This window comes from Pezoporus wallicus, unplaced genomic scaffold (assembly GCF_028554395.1).
Source record: "Pezoporus wallicus isolate ANWC-B61680 ecotype Strahan unplaced genomic scaffold, APGP_CSIRO_Pwel_v1 contig_8837, whole genome shotgun sequence".
NCBI classification, from domain to species: domain Eukaryota; kingdom Metazoa; phylum Chordata; class Aves; order Psittaciformes; family Psittacidae; genus Pezoporus; species Pezoporus wallicus.
Window position 1 is genome coordinate 1,546,720 of NW_026636730.1, and position 25,540 is coordinate 1,572,259.

Sequence of the window (25,540 nt, forward strand, 5' to 3'; positions counted from 1 at the left end):
TGGGGCTAAGCAGTCTCCTCCCCTATAGAAACATCCCATATCCTGCAGCAGTCCCAAAGGGAAGCGTGTCAGGAGAGCAGCTCTCCATCCCAGCACTTGCAGGCTCAGAGGACTGCCTGTGTCTGGATCATTTATCAGTCTGTGAGCAGACAAGCTGGAGGAGCAGGAGCGGTGCCTGCAGGATCTCTCCTCAAGCAAGGCTGGATCTATCTTGTGGAAGGCAGCGAGCCCGTGAAAATCCACATGGCAAAAGAGCTGCCGACACATCCTGCTCCCACTGCTCGTGGTGGTCACTTGAAGTAATCCTCTGGGAGCCCTTAGATAGGGTAGGTTGGAAAACTGCCCCCCCCCCCCCGAGCCATACAGCACATCAACAGGATGTCTGGTTCCAAGAAAAAACACGTTATAGGATGGTGTCTGTGCAGCATTTAGGAAGCTGGGTTGGTTTCTTGTCATCTTTTTGTTCTTTAAGTGAATTAGAACATGTTGTTAGCAAGTTATTTGGGATTCTGTTACCCAGCTCCGTGTAGCTCTTCCTTTGTGCTGGAATTGCAAAGCTTTTCTGTAACGAAGGTCAAATGAGTGTACGAAGTACAGAGGGTGAAGACATGATTCAATCCTGAGCTTTCTGCTAGGGAAATGCTTATCAATGGCATGATGAAAAATCACTTCCCAGTGTCTGAATGTCTTCTGATGTTTTGTTGTACTAATCTGTTATAGCTGAGGCATGAAGAAGTGAACTACATGCCAGAATAAGCACGACCGCATCTCATTGCTCCTTGTTGCTGTTGCTTCCAAGTGTTTAAAAGGCAGTAATATTGGCTCCTTCCTCCCGAGCTGGAGAAGGGATGACCTGCCTAGATCCATGAACCATAGTTGTGTGTGTGAAGAAGCTGGAGGAAGCCTCGTGTTTGTGACAGCCTCAAATGTGGGCAAGTTTTGAGGTTATCTCCCTACCATCACGGGAGGTGGAGGTGCCAGCATAGGTTCTGTTGCCATCCCATTGCCCCACTTAGGTGGTGCATCTTTTACTGACCTTTTTGCAAGATATTAGAATACTGGAGATAATGTCCCATTGCTTTAGGTACCCAAAGAGGTACCTAAGCTAAAACTGGTCATGATGACCCTGGGTTCCCTCTCTAAGGGTGCTGGGATTTAGCTGCCTTTGTAATGTGTTGGGCAGAGAGATGGGAGTCTCAAAGGCATGTGTGAAGGCAGATGGCCTGGTAGATCTGAAGAGACTGTAGATGAACAAAAAGATGAAGTTTATGCCTTGACAGTGGAGGATTTACATGGACATATAAATATGCCGTTCATAGGATGAGATTGTCGATGCCTCCACCTCCTGAAACAATGAAATCCATCAACCACGGGAGAGGAACCGGTAGGTTGATGAGGCTTAAGATGAAGGGCTTTGGCCAAGGGCCTGTAGGGCCAGGCCAAGGGGAATGGCTTGAACCTGCCAGAGGGAAGATGGAGATAGGACACAAAGAAGTTCTTCCCCGTGAGGGTGCTGGGACATTGGAAGGGGTTGAATGGAGAAGCTGTGGCTGCCCCATCCCTGGCAGTGCTCAAGGCCAGGTTGGACACAGGGGCTTGGAGCAAGCTGCTCTAGTGGAAGGGGTCCCTGCCCATGGCAGGGGTTGGAGCTGGAGGAGCTTGAAGCTCCCTTCCAACACAAACCAGGCTGGGATTCTATGGTCTAGTAAGTAAATTGCCTCTTACTTTCCCTTACTAAGCTTAAGTGAGGAGATCTTTCAGTGTCCTGACACATCCACAGCCCTTTCTCTTGTCTGGGCTCTTTTCCAGTTGTATTTTTGACGGGGGTTTTCATATCCAGTGCTTCGGTGTTGGTATTTTCTTCGCATTTGAGTTTCCAAATAAAGGTAACCCACATAGTCCTGGTTTCAGGTCCTTTGATTTCCCCCTTTAAAACTCAATGCTTCACTAACGGTCGCAGTGCGGATCAACCCAAGACTCAATCAGAGCTTTCTGTCTCTTGTTGGACATTACATGTTTTATTTATATCTGCTCCATTACTCTGTGTGTCCTGTGCCTGTTGTGAAGGGTTAGACGTGCTGGAACACCATTGGAGGCGCAGCAGAAGGGAGATTAGAACATTTGTGGTGGCTTTACATCCACATCCTCCAATTCTTGTGGGTTGGTGTCTGCCCCCTTATTTCGACACTTTTCCTCCCACTAGTACATATGGTGGCAACGTTCAGAACCGTCCTGCGAAGTCAGTGTGACGAGGGTGTATCATTAGGCTTGATCCTGTCTTTAAGCAGCCTTGTTTACAGGCATCGTAAAGATGATTCATCTCCCTCTTAATGCTAACCAGCTTGGATGGGCCGAAATCTATCTCGCTTGGTTCTAGCGAGCATTCCTATCCTACACATGGTGCGAATCAAGTGTCCTTCCAACTTGAAAGAGCTTTGAGAGAGTAGGGCCTGCTGACGCATCGCTTTTGTCCTTGGGGGAATTGTTTCCATTGTGCTCACAGAAAGAGGAGGGAGGTTGAAAGCTCTGCTCGTGGCCAGTTCGCTCCATAACTTGCCTCGGTTGGGGGGCATTCGTGTTTGTTGGAGCTCTGCTGGCTTTGGGTTGCTCCTTACGTTTCCTGGCTCTTCTGGAGGCTAATTTGTTCAAGCTTGAAGTTCTTCATGCCTTTTATCATCTGCAGTTCGTTCTTTAATAGGGGCATTATAACCAAGTTGTTCCGTTATATTTGCAATTAGCGTAATTATTCCTTTCCTTCAGGATCCCGTCTGGCACAGAATAGCTGCGTTCCACCCCGGAGATTGCTGTGGCTTTATGGTGGCTCTATTTATCCAGTAATGTATAGCCTAGAAGTGCTTTGTTGTCATAAGTGTACGCTTAAGAAGGCTTCAGAGTATTTTACAACTCAAGACCTGACCTTGTGCAAATGGAGGAAATGGGGATTTGTCTGTGGCCATCGGTGAAAGCTGAGTTGGGTTCTTGGAAATCCTTGTACAAACCTGGGAGGATTTAGTACATGGGGTCAGAGACACCGTTTCGTTCAGCTTCAGGGCCTGGTTCAGCGTTGGTGGTTTCCAAAGAGCTTCATCTGGTTGGACCCATAGAAAATGGGGCTGCAGGGGCTCTTTGGGCTCCTCAACCCTCTCCCTGGCTGAGGAGGTTCTTGGTCCGTGCAGCAGCAAATGCATCTACGCTGGTCCTGCTTGATGGTTTTCTAACGTATCCTTGGGAATGATCAGTTTAAAGAGGTTCCATAACATGTCTTGGAGAGCCCTTTTGGGTTGCTGCCACTCTTACACTTAGAAAACATCATCTGATGTTTAGCCTCATTCTCCTGGGCAATTTAAGCCCATTACTATTTTTCCCTCTCTTCAGCAGACACGTATGCATGTATGGGATGCATACATCCCAAATGCTCTTGCCTTGTCATCCAGCTTTCCTCCCTGAGGGTGTTGCTGTGTCTGGCCCTTCAGATGAGTTTGCAGAGCAGGCAAGGAGGATGTTAGAAGGAGGATGTGCTTTCAGTTACAGCACTGCAGTTCAGTAGTGAGCAGCACTTTGGGGGCTGAGGTTGAGGTTTGTTGGCAAGGAGGGATTTACTCATCCGAAACTCAGCATTAGAGACCCAAACCTCAACCGTGGATGAGCTGGGACAAGAGGCTTAAGGCAGGTTTAGTGTCTCTCTTTTATGGAGGTCTTTTGGTCTTGTTGAGTGGGTCCAGATCAGCTATCTGTGGGCTTTGTAGCAGGTACATGAGCTCGCAAGACCTACAGATGTGCTCTGAGCTTCTGCATCTGGATTGTGTCCTTAGAGCTGGTCCTGAGCTGCTGTTTTCCCTTCAGCTACTTCCCTCCTGGACTAAAACACAATCTGTAACATACCTTTCTGGGGAAGCTTTAGTGACGCTGAACTGAGTATTCATTGTCACTTTTCCTGTGCATCACTGTTATGTCTGGTTTTGACTGCGTGGATCCTGGGGATGTGGTGGAATATCTCCGTGCAATAATGGAAAGCTACAAGAGTAGATGCAATAAAATGTGATAAAACTGAGAGTGAAGAATCCATTTATCTTTTGGAGAAGCCCTTTCAAGTCAAATTGACTTCTGAGCGTCTCCTACAGAACCCCTCTGCTCTTTGGCACGTGTAGCTGTGGGTTTGTGACCTGAGTCTTCTCAACTGAACAAAAGGGCTTCTCATTCTTCAACTAACCCACACAGGGAGCAACGCAGCCACAGAAACAGAGGTACCTTGTGCTGTGTGTGATGCTCTTGTGTGGCCTCCAGCTGCATCTCTAAAAGGCTCATTGCAGGTCCTTTGCCAGGTCAACCTGCCCTAGGCAGGTATCTCGAAGGGTGCCAGGCATCTATATTTAGCCAACTGAAGCCTAACCTGAGGCTTGCATGTGAGTTTAGAAAGCAATTATTAGGCTGTAAATGAGAACGAGCTGCTTGAGCTGTGCTGATGGGAGAAACTGGGTCAGCAAGATGCCAAGTCCCTGTTGCATTGGGTTTCCTTCTGGAGGCACGTGCGTGACTGCTCCTAATATCTGGTTTGGTTCAATTGGTCAAAGTAATAAGAAGGTTTAAGAGTAGTTTTCCTCTTCCTGGGGTGCTGGAGAGGGCTGAAGCTGGAAGTGGAGGTGGCAGAAGGCAGCTTTCCAGCGGCAGCGCTGTGTGCAGAGCACAAATCTGTGTGCTGCTGAAAGTCAGGAACTTCTGCACACGATGACTTGGCAGCAGGGAGCTGCATTGTGCCATCGCCTTCAACTTTGGCCTGTGAGGGAGACCTCGAGTTGACCTCGGAACTGAACAGTGCTCTTCTGCAAGGGAAAAGGAGCTGGAAGCTGCTGTGCACCGTGTGCTGCCAGGCAGGGACGTCGGTGCCAAGTGCTGGTTTCTGTGCACTGAACTGCCTGGAGGTGAGCATAGAATTCCCCTGTGGTTTGGGATGGAAAGGACCTTAAAGCTCCTCCAGCTCCAACCCCTGCCACGGGCAGGGACCCCTTCCACTAGAGCAGCTTGCTCCAAGCCCCTGTGTCCAACCTGGCCTTGAACACTACCAGGGATGGGGCAGCCACAGCTTCTCTGGGCACCCTGTGCCAGCGCCTCAGCACCCTCCCAGGGAAGAGCTTCTGCCTAAGAGCTCATCTCAGTCTCCCCTCTGGCAGGTTCAAGCCATTCCCCTTGGCCTGTCCCTACATCCCTTGTCCCAAGCCCCTCTCCAGCTTTCCTGCAGCCCCTTCAGGCACTGGTGCTGCTCTCAGGTCTCCCCTTCAGGAGCCTTCTCTTGTCCAGGCTGCCCCAGCCCAGCTCTCTCAGCCTGGCTCCAGAGCAGAGCTGCTCCAGCCCTTGCAGCATCTCCATGGCCTCCTCTGGCCTCGCTCCAACAGCTCCACGTCCCTCTTGTGCTGCTGCCCCAGAGCTGGATCAGGGCTGCAGGGGGGTCTCCCCAGAGCACAGCAGAGGGGCAGGATCCCCTCCCTGAGCTGCTGCTCACGCTCTGGGGGTGCCACCCAGCACATGGGGGGGGGTCTGGACTGGAGCCATGGAGGCAGTGAAGCCACTGCTTTCGTCTTCCAACACCATGCTGAAGCAACACTAAGCCCATGGGTAGTGCTGGTTGCTGATGCTGTCCCTGTCCTCCCACCAGGCTGTGGGTCTGCTGGCTTTGCATGTGGAAGTTATCAATCACAGCAGTGTCAATTCTAACGTGCTTTGTGTGGTTTCCTAATGCGGCGCTTCTAATCTCATGCATGTCTTAAGTATTCGTTGCGCCTCTGTTGGATGTTATGACAATATTGCTTCACACAGAAAGGAGGGTCCAGGAGTGAAAGCCAAGAATGCACCAAAAAAGCAACCAGCTTGTTTAAACAATGCTTTAAGAGGACAAAATGAACTTTGTTCCTAGGGAAAAGCACTTTCATGGGACAGTAACACAGCAAGGATCGACATTAACATTTTCCTGTGATAATCTCACCTGCTTTTATGGATGTGATGGCTAAAATCTTAATTCTGTAGAGTGTACAAAACCAATTCTCTGTTATCAGCAATTTGATTTGCGGCTGCTTTGGGATGGTGCCTTCCTTCTTCATTGGCAAGTGTTCATTTCCTCCTCTTCCTTGTGCTGCTATAGGCTACTAGCAGAGCAGCTTCCATGGCTCCTTGTTCCGTGCATCTTCAGCAGCCCTTTGTCTTCAAATCAAACCCCAGATTCCTTTGCCTCTTCATAGCCTGATGAATGAGGGGCTGTGGCTGGTGTGGAGTCTGTGTGTTTTCTTGCCTCCCCTCTGATCCCATTGCACTTGTGCTGCTGGTTTTGACCTTTGCTTGGACCCCAGCCATGCACTTGCCTTTACTGACCGTCCTCCTCCTTGGCTTCTGGAAGCACTTCCAGTTCCTCAAGGTCTTTGACTGCTGCTTGTGACTCCTTCACTTCGGTGTCACCAGCCCGTTTCCAAAGCACTGCTTGCATTCTAGCTTCTAATTCCCCAATAAAGCCGCTGAGGAAAACCAGGCCCAGAACAAGGGCACGGGGAAGCCCTGTTGAAAAGCTCCTTCAGTCATTGACAAGTAACATGGGTTTGGAGCAGCGTATGCGTGTGGTTTATGGGAATGGTGTGTGCAGCGTTGCTCCTTGTGACAATACCCACCAGGGTCACACCAGGACAGGGCTGAAATCAAGGTGTTCTCAGCTAAGAAACAAGGGTCAGCCAAATAACAAAGTACAGTGATGCTCTGCAGAAGGGAATTTGTTTGCAGCTCCAGGACCTTGTGATAATGGGATATTGCTGGTGTTTTTGCTGAGTTTTACAGTGATTGGAATGATTCCTGTTGGAAACTGAGGGCATGGTGGTGGGGTCAGACTTCTGTGCAAGAGGTGTGGGGCTAAGTTAAAGTTTAGACAGGCTGAGAGAGCTGGGCTGGGGCAGCCTGGACAAGAGAAGGCTCCTGAAGGGGAGACCTGAGAGCAGCTCCAGTGCCTAAAGAGACTCCAGGAAAGCTGGAGAGGGCCTTGGGACAAGGGCCTGTAGGGACAGGCCAAGGGGAATGGCTTGAACCTGCCGGAGGGGTGATGGAGATAGGACACAAAGGAGTTCTTCCCCATGAAGGTGCTGGGACATTGGAAGGGGTTGAATGGAGAAGCTGTGGCTGCCCCATCCTTGGCAGTGTTCAAGGCCAGGTTGGACACAGGGGCTTGGAGCAAGCTGCCCTAGTGGAAGGGGTCCCTGCCCGTGGCAGGGGTTGGAGCTGGAGGAGCTTTAAGCTCCCTTCCCACCCAAACCAGGCTGGGATTCTATGAAAAGCACCCATGGGAATGCTTTCTGAAGTAAAGTAATGAAAATAATCAGGAGTCAATGTTTTATACTTGTCCAAAATGGAAAAAAAAGTTGCTTGTTTTTCTCCATCTTTGTGCTGTAGATATCATCACCATGTGGGAGATGGGACAAAGCTGAATGGACTCACACCTGTTTACCATAACGAAAGCAAAGAGCACGTTCTACACTTGCTCTTCCACTGAGATAAGTCCAGGTGTAACCCAGCCAGTAAACGGGGTGTCTTTGGAGTCCAGCTTGCTAACACCCTGTGTACACAGGTGGCCTTGGTGAAGCCAAGGCTGGAAGCTCTTTGCTCTGGCCGTTGGATGGTAAGCAGGTACCCATCTATGCCAGCTTGCTTTGCCCTTTTCTCCATGGAGCTCTCGCACCACTCTTGGATTATTCTATGTGTCTTTTGCTTGCGTTGCTCGGGAGTTAATTTGTTGATTACAAAAGTCAGAAGAAGATTAAACAAACTGCTAATGCTTTTATGTAGCTTAATGAGAAGAAAATGTTTCTGAGGCATTAAAACCACTACAGAAGTTTAAAGGGGGGGGTGTAGAAAAAAGGAAATACAAGTCCATAACAGAGTCAGGAATTTGTTCCACTGATTAATTGAAACCAGGAGCACGTCCCTTCTGTTCCAGTGTCCCCAGAATGTCCTCCTGCATTGTTCCAGATCGCTTTCATTTCGCCTCCCAGAGCATTCCCTCCTCTCTGCTTCCCGCTGGATTGAGTTAGGTGATTCCCGAGTGCCCAGCCTGCAGGCAGCTCGCCTTGGGGGTCAGGTTGTGGGGTCAGACACGTGGCTTGGCCTCCCTCGAGGCTGACAGAGGGCTCGTGTTAACTGGTTGAGGATGGGACACAGTGAGCACATGCACAAAGAGCTCCTCAGTATTTGCTAGCGTTAATTTAGATGTGTGCAGTGCATCTAAGCTCCTCTGACGTGTTTTCAGCATTTATGTCATAGAATCCCAGGCTGGTTTGGGATGGAAAAGACTTTCAAGCTCCTCCAGTTCCAACTGCTGGAACAGGGACCCCTTCCACTGGAGCAGCTTGCTCCAAGCCCCTGTGTCCAACCTGGCCTTGAACACTGCCAGGGATGGGGCAGCCACGGCTTCTCTGGGCACCCTGTGCCAGCGCCTCAGCACCCTCCCGGGGAAGAGCTTCTGCCTAAGAGCTCATCTCAGTCTCCCCTCTGGCAGGTTCAAGCCATTCCCCTTGGCCTGGCCCTACATCCCTTGTCCCAAGCCCCTCTCCAGCTTTCCTGCAGCCCCTGCAGGCACTGGAGCTGCTCTCAGGTCTCCCCTTCAGGAGCCTTCTCTTGTCCAGGCTGCCCCAGCCCAGCTCTCTCAGCCTGGCTCCAGAGCAGAGCTGCTCCAGCCCTCGCAGCATCTCCGTGGCCTCCTCTGGACTTGTTGCAACACTATGTGGCTATGGTGTATGGATGCAGTAGATGGTATCTGGTATAGGACCTGCCAGTCTGAGAACAGCCACGTGGAACACCTGAAGAGTGGTTGACCTCTGCTTTTCCCCCAGTTTTTGCTCTTATGGGTGTTTAAGTGATGGAGAATGCATTGGAGTATCCAGCGCAACGTGGTTGAGTACAGCACAGTGAGGCTTTGCAGTGTGGGGAGAGGATGAAGGTGTGAATGGTTCTCCATCATGATGTTCTTCTGCATGGGCTGCTGCTTGGGAAATGGAAAAGGCACCAGAACATCCAGCTGTGCCACACATCCACATCTGCAGCATCCCCTTAGTTAATGCTTTGGCTGCTTGACATGGGCCAGGTTTGGTTGCCCCTATTTTGGGGACTGCACTTTGCAACGACACAAGGCGCAGATGGGAACTCCTGATGCGTTCGCCTCCTTTGGCTTTCCTGGAAAGATTTTTCCAGTTGACCTTTTGGAATCAAACCCGGAGTGGATTTTTAATGCCTGCAGAGGCTGTGGAACCGAACGATGCAATCCAAGAACTTTTCCAAGGCATCCTCAATGGTTTTGTTTAGCGAGTGTGCTTCAGAAATGTAAACCAGACCGGTGTGGCACTGAGCGAAGTTTTCAAGCCCGGAGTTACAGCCTACAGAGCTATAAGATAAGTACATGCAGGACACACCACTCCTCCTCAGCCTGTTTCAATCAGAAGGCTTTTTGTGGGGGAGGCTATTACTAAAGCTATCTGACAAGCAATGTTTTATAGCAAAGGCAGAAGAGAAGCTGCCTCAAGGATCATTTTCTATAGCATTGTCCCAGTGCTTTGTTATTTACAGCCAAGAGCCTGAATAGGCCAAACCACTTCTAATTGTGATTTTTGTTTTCCTTCCTCTATGTGTTCATTGTGTGCTGTTGTGACTATTAATGGCCATTAATCTATGTCTAAGATTCATTTCTTTCTAGAAATGCTTTTGCATCATCTTGTAGTGTCTGATCAAGTCACTTCAGGACAGGTATGGAAGATGCAGATTGGGCTGTAATCAGTGTTTGAAATAGGAGAGATGTTACTAAGAGCAGGGTGTATGTGCAGAAGAAATGAGGTGGAGGGGAGCAGCTGAAGAGACCTGGAGACCCGGAGCAAGGCAGTGGGAATCCTGAAGGCTTGGTAGGGAAGAAGTGGGAAGTGTGATGTCCCAGATGGGGTAATGTGAAGGATGCAATGAAGGTGCTCAGTTGAGTGCATCAGGTGAGAACCAGAGCTGGGCTTGAGAAAGCTGGCTGTAACTAGGTAGGTAACAGCACACTTACATCAAGGGTATGGCATCACAGGGATGGTCTGCAGCTTGGGCAGCTGAAGCAGCAGCTCAGGAAGTTGGATGCCTACCAGAGCCAGGGAACTGAAGGTGACGATGGTGGACTTTGGGACTTGGGTCTTGATGTGGTTGCAGGGGCGAGATTTGTTCTTGCAATCAGAGTCCTGCACACTTATTGTAAACCACTTATGATGGTGTTCAATACGGAGTAAGAACTTGACATCCCCTTACTTTGGAGTTGCCATCCTTCAGCTTTGGAGTGTACTGCAGTTTGGTTTAGGATGGGCTGGGCTGATGCCCACTTGCATGTGTTTTATAGGGAGGGCAGAAGTGAAGGATGCTCGTTCTCCTGTGGAGGGAGGGTTGTGGACGAACAGGAGAGCTCAATGGGGAAGATGAGGGTGCTGAGGCGCTGGCACAGGGTGCCCAGAGAAGCTGTGGCTGCCCCATCCCTGGCAGTGTTCAAGGCCAGGTTGGACACAGGGGCTTGGAGCAAGCTGCTCTAGGGGAAGGGGTCCCTGCCCGTGGCAGGGGCTTGGAACTGGAGGAGCTCTAAGGTCACTTCCATCCTGAACCAGGCTGGGATTCTATGGTACAGAGTTTGTTCAAATCCAAGCTTAGAGCTGACCCCTGAGATGCTGGGGTTTCATCGCTTCCTGTCACCTGCTCTTTTTGCTTTACCCTCCAGTTTGGCTAAATAAAAATGCAATAGAAGGTTTTCAGTCACCAGACCTTTATGTCTCACTGTGGCCACCTCCAGAGGAAACTTTGCCCGGAGTTGTGACTAATTGTGTGTTTCATTTTCGCCCTTGATAGATGCTTCTGTAAACGCAAAGAGCACTAGATGGCACTCTGCCTCCAGCATCCCTGTTCTGCCAACAGAACTCCGTTAAGCTGTAAGGAGCAACCACGAATATCCATGTGGTTTCAGGAGGTTCTATCCCTTTCACCTTTAGCACCAACCGGCTTCTGTCTTGGAATAAAGAAGGGAATAGGGTCAACTTTGCAGGCTTCTAATCTTGGTGACTGTTATTTTACATTGAGTTTTAAGCAGGTTCATAAAGTTTGGGCATTTTTGTTTTGCTGTTGAGAGAGCTTACTGAAACTGTGCAACTGAAATTGTGCAACTGAAATTGTGAAGGCAGGTATTAAAGGGTGATATTTGTTTTTTTTTCCCCCAGCTTTTAGCCCTGTCAGGGTATTTTTATTACTAAGAGACCTTTGTGAGTTGCAGAGGTGGGATCCTCCGAAGTGACTTGTGAGCACAGATCGCTCCAAAGGATCACATCACTTTCTGCAGTCAGAAGGATTTAATGTATCATAGAATCTTAGTGGTTTGGGTTGGACACTGCCAGGGATGGGGCAGCCACAGCTTCTCTGGGCACCCTGTGCCAGCGCCTCAGCACCCTCCCAGGGAAGAGCTTCTGCCTAAGAGCTCATCTCAGTCTCCCCTCTGGCAGGTTCAAGCCATTCCCCTTGTCCTGTCCCTACAGGCCCTTGTCCCAAGCCCCTCTCCAGCTTTCCTGCAGCCCCTGGAGCTGCTCTCAGGTCTCCCCTTCATAAGCCTTCTCTTCTCCAGCAGCTGGGTGCTGTTTCAGCTGCAGGAATTGCTGCCTTGCACATCTCACTCAAGAGCAGTGTTGACCTTTCCTCTGCCCTTATGTGTTTTAGGCTCTGCTTTCAGCAGGCAGTGACCCCAAGAACCCTTTTGCTGCTTCTAGTTCAACTGTGGCTGTGTTGGTCTTGCAGCCGAAGAGCTAACTGTGCTGTCAACATTGGGAACTGTGCCGTCAATATTGGGAGTGGGAAGGGGAATGGGTTTTGGTAGCTGTAAACCTGATACTTTTCCATTATAGCTTTTACTCTTGAGGGCTAAAGAACATCCAGGAGGAGCACTCTGCATTGTAGCATATGGTAGCAAATAGTGACCAGAGGTGGCTGAGCTCAAAGACAGAGCACAAAGACTTTGTTTTAGATCATTTGGTGCTGGGTTGGCCGTGTTGGGGTCTCTGAGGGAACACGAAGCTGGTGGTTGGCAGGTGGAAAAAGAAGGGCTGGAATAGGAAGATACTCAACCGTGAGTTTGGTGCCTTGTGTGTGTGAATAAACAGCAGAACTATCCCTTTATCACAGGAGATTTTCTGAAGCTCATTGTGTGAGCAATGACTAACAAATATTGCAACATTGACCCATCATTGTCGCCTTCTCTTTAGGTCTGTCTATGATGGAGAGGAACACGGTCGCTTTATGGAGAAGCTGGAGGCACGGATCAGGAACCACGATCGTGAGATTGAGAAGATGTGCAACTTCCATTACCAGGGCTTTGTGGACTCCATCACAGAGCTGCTGAAGGTTAGAGGAGAGGCTCAGAAACTGAAGGTAAGAGAAAGCCATCCAGATGTCGTCCTGGTGGAGCAGAGGGCTTGTTTTCAGGCAAAGAAACTCCAACCTCAGTGTGCCGACTGCCGCTTTTCATGCGTGTATTTATTCACTTCAAGCTGTCTCTGGCATTTCCAAGCAGGCTTTTGGCTTTACACACAGAGCTCTCCATCCCACAGCCAGCCACATGCTCACAGAAGAACCTTCCTGGGGGGATATCCTGACACCAGAAGCACCCGTGTTATGACAGTGGCATTTTCCATGGCAAGGATTCATCCAGCGGTCGACTGTAGGATGAGGCCATTGAAAATACCATCAAAAAGCCTTTATTTATTTATTTTTAAGCTATTGTTCCTAGCCAAGAATTCCACATTGTTTGTTTGCAGAGGCTTGTTGCTGTTTCCCATTCTCCAAACAGCTACTTTGTTGGTGGTGCACTGTGAAGTCCATCTCTGTACCCTCAGGATCTCTCTTGATTTCTATTACTATGCGATCTATAAAACAGCACATGGGGAAAACATACACAGAAACATATTTCCCAAATCCTGAGCCTTCTTTGTAAGGGTTTCCTCAGGGAATCATCCCTGGGTGCAGTGGTGAGAGTGGGTTTTGTTCCAGCTATTCATGCTCTGTTTGATCTGGGTCTTTCTCGCAGTAGTGCTGGTCTTTGAACATACGTGCAACCAGCAGTAAAATAAATGCCCTCCCTGTTGCATCTCCAGTGTGTATCTTCAGTCCTGTGCTTTTAGCTTTGGGGCATTGCCTGTAATATCAGGCTGTAGAAATATCAGTGTTCATTGTTTGATGAGTGCACGTGGTAAATGTGAGCTGGGTGCTTTGTCTTCTGCCATTCACGGGTAACACAGCTGCCCTCTGTGCAGGAGTGATGGGTTTCAGGTGGCTCCAAGTGAACTAAAACCTTGAGAAAAGAAGGCTCAGGGAGACCTTGTCACCGTGTTCCTATAGTGAAAAGGTGGCTACAAAGACAGCAGGGACTCCCTTTTGGTGAGGAGTCCCATGGGAAAGATGAGGGGTGATGGGCACAAGTTACTGCTGGGGAGATTCCAACTGGGCACAAGAGGAAAAGGTTTCACACTGAGAGCAAGCAGCCATTGGAATAATCTCCCCAGGGAAGCGGTGACTCCCCAGTGTTGGACGCTGTTAGATTGGGCTGCACAGGGTGCTGGGACATCCAGTCTAGGCCATGCTGTGCCTGGAAAGGTTGGACCAGATGATCCCTGGGGTCATTCCAACCTGGCATTCTATGACTGATTCTGTGATTAAAATCTACTCAGAGCTGTGTTGCTAAACTTTCTGTCCTGCTTTTGTGCCCTGTGAAGGGGTAACATTGAATTGGGAACTTTATGCTCTTGATCAGCAGAGGAGCTCCTTGCAATGAATCGCTGCACTGCACAGCAGTGTGTTGTTTTCAAAGGATGCTGGGGCACTGGTTAATAACCTGTCTGTGGATGAAAAAGAAATGAATTGCAAATGCGCCAGATAGGCTCTCAAAGAGGCACCTCCTTAATTTGGATGATATTTCTTAGAATCCCAGCCTGGTTTGTGTTGGAAGGGCTCTTAAAGCTCATCCAGTCCCAACCCCTGCCACGGGCAGGGACCCCTTCCATTAGAGCAGCTTGCTCCAAGCCCCTGTGTCCAACCTGGCCTTGAACACTGCCAAGGATGGGGCAGCCACAGCTTCTCTGGGCACCCTGTTCCATTTCTTCCTTATAACTAATCTAAATCTGCCCTCTCTCAGATTAAGCTCATTCCCCTTTGTTCTACACCTGCACACCCCTGTAGTAAGACCCTCTTCAGCTTTTTATAGGCCTCCTTAAGGTATTGAACATCTACAGTCGGATACCTCAACAACATCCTAGGAACATTTATAACCTTATTATGTCGTTTATAACCTTAATGACATCTGCACTGCAGTAAGAGCAGGAGCTGTCCTTAAATTCACAGTACGTGACTAAGGGAATCTGCAGCCTAAATTCTTGTCGGGTTGTTTTAGATGTGCTCCATCACATGTATAAAGGATTTAGGAAGGAGCTGCTGTGCTCTTCATCCTCAGTATAGTATAGCCAGGGAGGCAAACATCCCACCCTTGGCAGAATCAGCACTAGATGGGTTTCAGACAGAGGGATGGAGTCAGCACCAGGGTCATGGTGGTGTCCTTCAGCTCCATTCCCAGGATTCCTCTCCAGCTCCCTTTGCTTCTCTCTCTCATCACTCTGACACTCTCTAAATGGTAGCAGAGTGATGTTCCTGCTCCATAGCACATGTTCCATACGCAGATGAATGAACTAACGACTTGAGCATCCTTTAAGCCCCTGTGTGATCCCAGTGTCTCGTACCTCACATGTGCTCACCTGTTGTCTGTCCCCCCTTGCTGTGCGTCTGTCTTAGATTATAAACCCTCCTTGTCTGAAAAGCTTCAGCGTGTCTACAGAGAGTCTATACAAATAATCATCTATTTTATTACAATATATACATGTAGGCCTTAGACCAAACCAAAACACAACTCCCTGCCCCCTGAAAACTCCTAGTGTGCAAGGGCAGAATATATCCTTACTCCTTGCTTTAAGTGGGATTGATATGTAATTTTAATAGAAGACTACTACAGCCCTGGCATTATTTTAGGAGCAGTTTTAAATTAGCCTACACAGATTCCTTTTTCCTGGTGGGATTTTCAGGATAGAAGCAAATAAAATAATCCTTGGAAGAGATGCTGGGCTCCTGCTTGTAAAAGCTCAATGCATCATAAAGGAAATGAGCAGTTTTTGCACAGGGCAATCAGCCAGGAAAGCTGAAGCTACTGCTGAAGAGGGAGCAATGTGATGCAGATGCTGTTGAGAAACTGCGAGAGGGGGAGATCATGGGATGACTCCTCTTCTTTGCAGCATGGTAAGCTTAAAAAGCAGCATGGCCAGTGTTAAAACCAAAGGAAGCCTGTGAGGCTGGATGGCTCTGCTTGTTGGAGCTACACAAACATTTCAGTGTGAGACCTCATGTTGCAGTTCAGACCAGTGTGGGAAATCAGTGTGGCCCAGTTTCTTTCAGTAGTCAGTAGGGAGCAAGTTGGATCCTCAATCAGTTTAATCCCAGACTGATTTGGATTGGAAGGGACCTTAAAGCTCATCCAGTCCCAACCCCTGCCACGGGCAGGGACGCCTTCCACTAGAGCAGCTTGCCAGGGATGGGCAGCCACAGCTTCTCTGGGCTCAAGCACACGCTGAAGCCCAGTCATGGGGAGCTTCTCCTCAGGGCTGCTCCGTCCCATCTCCTTCACCCTGTATTTGTGCTTGGGGTTGCCCCAAAGCACGTGCAGGACCTTGCATTTGGCCTTGTTGAACTTCATGAGGTTCACATGGGCTCAGCTCTCAAACCTGTGAAGTCTTATATGTAAATACCAGGCTCCCTTTCTATCTCAGCTGCTTGCTTTGTGGTGTGCTCCAAAAGGAAAGAGAGAGCTGTTTTCATCTCAGTCTGCCCTGAAGCTTGTCCTGCTTTGCTCAGCTGTTGCTCTGCTCCACGTACCCTCCACATTGCGTTGGGGGTTCAAACTGAAACAGGCGAAGTTTAGATTGGATCTAAGGAAGAAGTTCTTTCCTGTGAGGGTGGTGAGGCACTGGAATGGGTTGCCCAGGGAGGTTGTGAATGCTCCATCCCTGGTGGTGTTCAAGACCAGGTTGGACAGAGCCTTGGGTGCCATGGTTTAGTGTGAGGTGTCCCTGCCCATGGCAGGGGGTTGGAACTGGATGATCTTAAGGTCCTTTCCAACCCTAACTATTCCATGATTCTACGGTCTTACAGAGACAAGCCTGGAAATGACTATATACAACTTGAGTAGCTGTGACAATAAGTATTCTATGTTAAGAAAGGAGTTTCATGGCATGTTAGCCTTGAACTGAGGGAGGCACCTGAACTCTGCTGGTGTTTACCTTCACAACTGGCTGCTCTTGCTGTGGTCCTTAATGTGGGCATGTTTACTTGGAAGCTTGTGTAATCTTCTGTGGCTATCCCAGCTGGGCTGTAGAAGATGCTGTCTCTGTTCTCTGTTCTCTGTTCTCCTGTCTGAACATGAATGAGGATTCAGCAGAAAACCCAAAGTCATCTTTCTGTTTGTTGTCTAAATGACGTGTAAGGTGCTTATTTTGTATCCTGAGGAGGCTAAAATGACCTTTGTTCTCGTGTGAGTCTTCATTGAGTCAGACTGATGTCTGGAGCCACAAAGGGGTCAACTGCTGCGATCTTGCTAGTCCAGGGAACCTCCAGGTTTGCAGACTGGGAAGTTATTGAACTGTGAGCCCCAGCTTGATGGGATAATACAGGAAGATGCTTTAGTAAAGAATTCAAAGCCATTTTTTTATATTGGCTGCATAAAAGTAACCTTTTTGTACCAGCCAGGAGGAGGGATCCAGTGGGAAATGCATCTGAAGATCTAAAGGAAAATACATGAACTTTATAGATGAAGCCCACATTGAAGAATTCTTTTCTTGCTGTGATAACAGGGAGTTAAAACCCAATTGACACGTATTTGATGTTGAGGAGGGGGAAATATAACTCCTTTACCACTCAGGTAAAACAGCTTTTAAAGTGATGCCCCATCCCCAGCAGTGTTCAAGGCCAGGTTGGACCCAGGGGCTTGGAGCAAGCTGCTCTAGTGGAAGGGGTCCCTGCCTGTGCAAGGGGGTGGAACTGGAGGAGCTTTAAGGTCCCTTCCAAACCAGTCTGGGTTTCTATGAGAACCCACATGAACATCTGCTACAGGATTGGATCCATTAAGACTACAGCATTTTGAGGCTCATGTGCAACACCATGAACCTCTGTTGCCTTTTAACTTTCTCTAGTGGCAGGGAAGAAAATCCATGGTATTTGCTGTGTGGCTGCTGGCACCCTTGTGTGCCAGAATGGCCATGACTGTTAAATTTGGCTAAAGAATACTTTTATGCCATACAAAAGAAGACTGTGTGAAAAGTGATGCTGTTTATGTACAGTTTATTTGTGAAGAACATGGTCCTGATTTTCATGCAGATGTGCTCTGTCTTTTTCCCCTGATATTCCCGCAGAATCAAGTGACAGACACCAACAGGAAGCTGCAGAACGAAGGAAAAGAAGTAAGTTCAGTCATTCATTCTGTCTGGTTTTTGCTTTTCCGTTATCTGGCTGTGCTTGTTAGTGGGAAATGACAGTCTCCGTAAGTGCTCAGCACTAACTGATAACGTAGGTGGCACTGGTATTAAAACGTGCATTGATTCTCTTTACTGTATTTTGCTTTGCTGCCTGAAAGATGAGTTGTGTCGGAGTGCTGGGAAGCGATTTTTCCCTTTTACTGCTTCTGGATTGCAAACTTAGTGGAAGGCACAGCCTGGGAAGCAGGGGGAATGTAAAGCAACAGTAATCCTATATTGTGGGCTTGATCCTGCAGCCCTGGGGGGTGTCACTGGGATTGCTCATAGCGTCCAAGGAAGCGTGGCCAGCAGGTCGAGGGGATTCTTCCCCACCCGCAGTCCTGATCCAGCTCTGGGGCAACAACACCAGAGGGATGTGGAGCTGTTGGAGCAAGGCCAGAGGAGGCCATGGAGATGCTGCGAGGGCTGGAGCAGCTCTGCTCTGGAGCCAGGCTGAGAGAGCTGGGCTGGGGCAGCCTGGACAAGAGAAGGCTCCTGAAAGGGAGACCTGAGAGCAGCTCCAGTGCCTAAAGGGGCTGCAGGAAAGCTGGAGAGGGGCTTGGGACAAGGGCCTGTAGGGCTGGGACAAGGGGAATGGCTTGAACCTGCCAGAGGGGAGACTGAGGTAAGATCTTCAGAAGAAGGTCCCTTCCTGCCCAAACCACTCTGTTTCTGTGCATATGAGCTGGAGAGCCTGGCTCCTGCTTCCCAAAGCAGTGCAGCAGCAATTAAAGTCAGGGTGGCTTTTAACTGCATGAACAGAGGCATCGAGGCATGGGGAAAGGAAATGATTGAGCATCTTGTGGATGCCCTGTGCCTTTGTCTACATTCATTCTTCTGCCCCTTCATCATAAGAGAGCATGAACGGACTGGGGGCACTTTAGAGCTGAGTGTGCTTAAGGCAGTGATGCTTCAGGTTTTCCAAGTGCTTAAGACAGAGATGTGTGAGGACTCCCAGGGATGGCCCTTCTCCTGTCTTTTGCATTCCTCCTGAGAATTGCATCATTTACTATACAAAGTTCTTCTTCCTGCAGCTTTTCTGTTTCATTTCCTCGCTGCTTTCCCAGACACCCTGACTTGGTTTTGCTCCTGGCACATGCAGGCAGCTGCCTTGATTTGAAAAGCAAACAAGAAAATCCCCATCCTGGACTGCATCAGAGCAATTATTCTAATGAAGATTAAAGACAAGAATGCCCTTTGGGGAGGAGGTGATGCAGTTTCAATCCTGAATCAAATAAACTTACCTCCTTGAATGGAGGATTCACCTCCAAGAGTACAAGAGCCTGGGATTTCAGAAGGACTTTCAATCTCAGCCTGGTACTTGGGAGATAAAAGGATGCTCTGGAGGACAAATCCATGACTTGTCCCTTTGAAAAGAAGAAAGTAGAGTGTTTTTTGTTGTATGCAGTGGCTGCTCCATGTTTGTCCTTGCCCACACGCACAGGTTTTTCTGTTGGAGGCTGAGCATTTAAAAAATCCATGTTAGTTTGGGATGGTCAGAAGCCCCTTGGGAGCGTGTCGCCACATCCTGTCTTTGGGAAGAACTAGAAAAGAGAAGCGTGGAGAGGGAGTAGGGAAGAGATGAATAAAATGGGAAGGGGAAATAAGTTTTTGGAATCCAGAGGATGTGCTATGAGGCTGGTATTTTGTTGCCTTTGGTTTTGCTTCTTGCTTGCTTGAAACGAAGGGAATGCTGCTGGTACTTGTTGAGCCTCGGCTCCTATTCCAGTAGCGCTCTGCAGCCTCGCTGAGCGCCCGGTTATCACAGTGGGGTTTTTTATCAACCTATGGCGTATGGCTGGGACAAGTGCAGTTTATATCCTCTCTCCTCCATCTCTTCACTGCTCTAAGTGAAACTTGTCTCTTTTTCCCTTCCCCAAGTTGATCGTAGCAATGGAAGAGCTGAAGCAATGCCGGTTACAGCAGCGGAATATTTCAGCGACGGTTGATAAGCTCACGCTGTGTCTTCCCGGTGAGGAATCTCAAGTTGCTCTTCATTTTCGTCAGTAATTCACATCCCTGTGCTTGTGTCTCAACGCGTGTGTGTTTTTTCCTTCTCGTTCCAGTCCTGGAGATGTACAGCAAACTGCGAGAGCAAATGAAATCTAAAAGGTAAATGCTGTGTGGAGTGGTGTCTGTGGTGGAAGAGTTGGAAAGCACCCGCTGGGTGCTGGATAGATGGAAGATATCCTGTGTATTTATAGGATATAGATACCTCTAAAGAGTCTTATATTCTTGAAATATAGGACTTCAAAATCAGCTTTTTCAGGTTAGTTTGTTTGATTTCTGGGTGGAATCTTCCCGCTCCTGCTCAGCCTCCTGTGTTACAGCCTAGAACTGGCATTGCAGCAGGGCTCTCATCTTGATTGTAGGCTTTTCAATGAAGGTGGCTATGCACTTTTTCATGGAAGCTGGATGTTGTGATGCATTCCATCAGTGTTTGACGTGGCATTTAGGTGTAATTAACTGGGTTTCAGTCTGTGAACGTCATAACCCAAAACCTGATATGATCCGAGTGAACGGAAGGCAGCCACCTGGGAATTGTGGCTCAGGGTGGGAGAAGTTGGTGGGAAGGTCTGTGGTGTATTTGGTGGTAGAAATAACTGCTCAGGAGAGTGCGTGAGCTACGTGGACTTTGTGTCTCAGGAAATGTAGGTCTTTGACAGGCTGAGAGAGCTGGGCTGGTTCAGCCTGGAGAGGAGAAGGTTTCTTAAGAGAAGACCTTAGGGCAGCTCCAGTGCCTAAAGGGGCTGCAGGAAAGCTGAAGAGGGGCTTGGGACAAGGGATGTAGGGACAGGCCAAGGGGAATGGCTTGAACCTGCCAGAGGGGAGACTGAGATGAGCTCTTAGGCAGAAGCTCTTCCCTGTGAGGGTGCTGAGGCGCTGGCACAGGGTGCCCAGAGAAGCTGTGGCTGCCCCATCCCTGGCAGTGTTCAAGGCCAGGTTGGACCCAGGGGCTTGGAGCAAGCTGCTCCAGTGGAAGGGGTCCCTGCGGTGGCAGAGGTTGGAACTGGATGAGTTTTAAGGTTCCTTTTGTCACATAGCACTCTGTGACTCTATGATTCCCACCCTGCATCTGTTGTGATGCTGAAGGATTCAACCATGGGTTGGGATATTTGCATGGCTGGGATGCCGGGGTGTGGTTTATTTAAGCACTGTGGGACTTTGGAGGCTCATTGTAGCCTTGGGGGGGGGGGGGAGCTAGGCTGGAAACCCAGCAGGCTCCAGGGGAATGGCACGCGGGGAGAGCGGTGGGATGCGATGGCTGATGGTTTCTGCCATCCATCATGGGAACAAGACAGAAGAAACCAGATGTTTCCAACAAGGCGATAACTAATTGGATGGGCGTATTTGTACACTTCCCCCTCCTGCTCTGCTCATCCCTGTGCTCCTTGGACCCAGCAGCCTTGGGTCCAGATGAGCGTTAACTCCTGAAGGCTGGGCTGGCTGGAGGAGTCGCAGGGAGCTTGTTCAGCTCACTCGGGATGGCTCAGCGCAGACTAGGGCAGCGTGTGGTTCATCCAAGTTTTTTTCCTCTGTTAAGAGGAACAGCGAGGGGCTTATCTGTTGACAGATGTGGGGTGGGGAGCTGGAGCTGATCACAGCGCTGTGAACTTCTGAAGGCAATCCACATGCTGCTCCGTTCCCTCGCTCTGGAAAGTGTTTCCAGGGCCTGCTTCTAAGAATTGAATCATTTTTTTGCCTTCCCCTCTCTTTGGATTGGTTCATTTTGAAACAAATAGAAGCTGAAAGCCACATTTAAGGAAAATCTGAATCCCTGCCTTCTTTTCTTCTTTCTTTGTCTGTATTTGATGGCTTCATTCACCAAACACAGCACAATATCATTAAGTACTTTTGTAGCTGCACCCGGTATCACTTACATATCAGCTCATGATGGCCAGCAAGGGGCTGGTTACGAGCCCGAGTCTTGGGGTTTGGGTACACAGTCTCAGAGGAGTAATAGGGTCTGGATTTGGGGTGAAGACACTCAGCTTCCCGAGGCAGACAAAATGAGTTATGTGCTGTTTGCTGTAGGGTGTTTATAAAGCCAGTGCAGGCATTTGCCCAGTGCAGAATCTGTGACCATGAGCTGGAGATGGAGCTGGGGAAGGAAGCCCGGTCTGAACCCGGAGGAGTAACTCTGCAATCAGCAGAGAGAAGAGATGGAGAGAGATGCTTTGTCTCTCATTGTCCAGACTTTAAGGAAGGAGCAGAAAGAGCTTTTCTCCAACAGCTGAAGCTTGTTGGCAAGTGATGAGGAAAAACCCTCTTGGTTCTGCAGGACTCTGGTGGGATCAGACTTTTTTACCCCAGCTCACTTCTATCCATACAGTCTCCAAGCAGTAAGGAAGGAGAATGCTTCATCCTGTGTGTAACAGGGTGTAGCTCGAGTAGAGCTCTGCCACCCAAGCAGAGCCTAGGTATTTCCACGGGGAAAAAACCCAAGAGCCATCCTGTTTCATAGGTGCAGCGTCCTTGGGGCACAGAGCTGGCACAAACGTGGCTCTTCTGGGTGGCTGGTAATAGGCATCACGGCATCAGGGCATGGTTTGGGTGGGAATGGACCTTAAAGCTCCTCCAGCTCCAACCCCTGCCACGAGCAGGGACCCCTTCCACTAGAGAAGCTTGCTCCAAGCCCCTGTGTCCAACCTGGCCCTGAACACTGCCAGGGATGGGGCAGCCACAGCTTCTCTGGGCACCCTGTGCCAGCGCCTCAGCACCCTCCCAGGGAAGAGCTTCTGCCTCAGAGCTCAGCTCAGTCTCCCCTTTGGCAGAGCTCATGGCTCTCCTGGCGGGTCCAGTGTGGGGTCTTCCTGGGGTCCCCCTCTGAGCCATTGGTCCTCTGTGCTCCTCCATGTGCTCGTCCATGAGGTTTTTCCTCACATAACCTGACCATACTGCATGTGGTTGGCAGCTTTTCCTTCACTCTGTAACATGGAGCCCCAGCTGGCTTTGCTGTGGGTGAAAGCTGCTGCTGGGCTCAGGTGATGCTGGTTGCTTGTTACCCAGCTGGTCCTCATTTGCCCATCAGAGCTCTGGTAAGGAGCTGCTGTGCATTTGTGTTCTTCTGTCTCTCTGTTTCCAGAAGAAGATGGTGTTTTTGTGGTTAGCCCCCTTGATCTTAAGGTCTGTGTTCTTTGAGGAGAGCTGAGATTCTTGGATATAGCAAATGACTGGAAGGGATGCAAATGTTTTGGAGGGGAAACGGGATGGAAATAGCCGTTCTTCCTTCCACATCTGCCTTGCTTGCTCTCCCCAGGCACTACCCTGCGCTCAAGACCCTGGAGCACCTCGAGCACACCTACCTGCCCCAAGTGAGCCACTACCGCTTCTGCAAGATCATGGTGGATAATATCCCAAAGCTGCGGGAAGAGATCAAGGAAGTTTCCATGTCAGACCTCAAGGATTTCCTGGAGAGTATCCGTAAGCACTCGGACAAGATAGGAGAGACGGCCATGAAACAGGTAGGACTTGTGCGTGCGCACGTGATGGAGGCGTTCTGGGGAGGAGAGATCATAGTAAACTCAGTTCTTCTTTTCCAATCCCAAGGCACTAAACTTAGTTTTAAATATTGAAGTGATTTTGTTATAGGTGAAGCCACAATTCTTCATTCCGTGGTTGCTACTAGAGGTTTTATCTCCTGATCTATATACTGTTGAAAAACGATGGACCATTTCTGTTGCCTTCTCCCACCTGTATTTTGCTGCTGAATCCCGGTGCTCCAGAGCCTGGGATGCGCAAGCAGGCTGTGCAGCTCATCAGGATAGGGGCATTTGTGCTGCTGTGTCTGGAGCACCTGGAGACACCAGTGTTGGTTTCCCAGGTGCAGGGTAAAGCAACAGGAGTTCATGCACTGATATCAACTTGATTGCTTTTGCATCTTCAACTGGTTTTCAAGTACTGGGTGAACTTCCCTTATGGCTTGCTTTGCATTTTGCCTAGCAGTTGGGGTCTGTAAAAGGTGACCCTGATGGAACTGAACATTCCCGTGCATGTATTAAACCAGAATTGCCTTTTCCCACTCTTTAATATTCTAGATTTGAATTTCAATGGAGTTTTTCTTGTCACAGCCAGGAGATTGCTCACAGAGGCTCTTAAGCAGAACGTTGCTACTTTGAAATTCAGATTCACTGGTAGTGAAATGTTACCTCTCATGAGCAGTAAACTGCCTGCTCTGATAGTGATGCATGGATTGGACTTGTTGAGTTATGGGAAGGACTCTTGATGTGGTTTCTCACAAGGTGATGAGCTTGTGCTGTTGGGTTTATGGTTCGAGGTAGAGGCAAGTTGAGTTTTAAACACTATCCTTCCTGTAAGATGGTGTGGCTTGAGGATTGCTATTAATTGATTTAATTTCCAGTATATCCCATGCTTTACTGTCTTTTCTCAGCTTCTCTGTAGTGTTTTAAGACAAACCAAGCTTTTGCAGTGTGCAATAGAGCTGTGGGGAGATGCCATTCTGCATCTGGGAGTTCAGTACAGTGTTTTGTTCATTGTTCTGTTGGATCAAACAAGTGTTTCTGAATCTGCAGAAACCACGTTGTGACCTGTGCATCCCATTGTAGAGCCAGACATCCATGGTGGATATGTCTGTGATGGCTGCAGGCATGTTGTGCTGAGTTTCCCCAATACAATAGCTTCTACAACAGCACCTGTTCACAAAACCCACTCCATTTTGTTCATTATTGGCAGCCCAATCTTCTCAAGAGTCTTCCTTGGTTCTTGTGGCTGGAAGGGAGCAGGAGTTTCCTTTGCCTTTTATTGCCCAGTACATTACTAAACAAATAACTTCTTTATACCCACTTAAGGATATTTACCAGTTAGATATAAGAGGATGTAGATGCGGTGTCCTCCTCTTACAGTTTCCAGTCTTGTCATCATGCTGCTGGGATGAAACCTCCCAACATCTTGGCTGGGATTAGACATTAGGTGGAAACTCTTCCTTGTGAGGGTGCTGAGGCGCTGGCACAGGGTGCCCAGAGAAGCTGTGGCTGCCCCATCCCTGGCAGTGTTCAAGGCCAGGTTGGACACAGGGGCTTGGAGCAAGCTGCTCCAGTGGAAGGGGTCCCTGCCTGTGGCAGGGGTTGGAGCTGGAGGAGCTTTAAGGTCCCTTCCGACCCGTTCTACAATTCTATGATCCTGTGCATTTTCTGCTGCAAGGTGCAGGGTCTAGAAGGGGTTTCCTTCCCCCTTTGTGGGGACAGAGTTATCTCCGCCGGTGGACTCGATAACTTTCCATCAATGTGAATGTACTTACTGTTCCCATACAACCTAGGGAGGAAGGTCACCTTGCCACTTCCAGTTGCAAAAGCCACTTTAGAAGTGCTGCTGGAATTTGAGCAGCGTTGTAGGTTTATTCCTGCCCAAAGCATCTCGAGCTGCTGTACACTGAGGAGCTGAAGCTTTCGGAGCCTCCCGTTGCGTGGGGTCACTCCACGTCGCTGTGCAGACAGTCTTGCATGGCTGGGTCTTTTTCTCCTCAGTGTGTTGGCCGTGATTGATAGTTGCTCTGGAACAGAGCGGAGCTGGCAGGAGGCCTGGGAGAGTCAGGGAACTGCGATTGGCAGCTGAATACATTCGGTTTAAATTAGCATCATATAAATTCTTCTCAAATTGTTTGATTTCACCAGCGGGAATGGCAGAGGGGCTGATACAATGGGGAAAGGAAATCATGTTTTTGTAACGTTGCAAATCTGAGGCCGATGATGACAAGAGCTGAAAATTTCATTTTGTGATAATCAGAAGGATCTGTCTCGGAGCTGTGCTTGTGTTCCTGGCCAGCAGTCAAGGATGCAGGGAGCTCGCCGGCCCCTCTCCGGGACAGGAAGGCTGCGGTGGGATGAAGTCAAGTGAGATGGTCCCAGGGTCAGCCGGACCTGAGGCATCTCACAGCACACAGAGAGACTTTACAGCGTCCTAGCAGG

The 25,540-nt window shown here is 49.2% G+C and overlaps 1 protein-coding gene across 7 annotated transcripts in view; it reads left to right on the forward strand.

Moving 5' to 3' along the window:
- Nucleotides 1-25,540, forward strand: part of EXOC6B (exocyst complex component 6B) — a 293,055-nt gene that overhangs the window by 34,797 nt on the left and 232,718 nt on the right. For all 7 annotated transcript variants that reach the window (XR_008971199.1, XM_057401258.1, XM_057401260.1 and 4 more), the window contains exons 2-6: nucleotides 12,276-12,441; nucleotides 17,514-17,561; nucleotides 19,497-19,587; nucleotides 19,682-19,727; nucleotides 22,876-23,080. Coding sequence is in view for 6 of the 7 variants with exons in the window: in XM_057401258.1 (XP_057257241.1) it covers nucleotides 12,276-12,441; nucleotides 17,514-17,561; nucleotides 19,497-19,587; nucleotides 19,682-19,727; nucleotides 22,876-23,080 (556 nt within the window). In the remaining variant the exon portion in view is untranslated. The remainder of the gene's footprint in view (nucleotides 1-12,275; nucleotides 12,442-17,513; nucleotides 17,562-19,496; nucleotides 19,588-19,681; nucleotides 19,728-22,875; nucleotides 23,081-25,540) is intronic.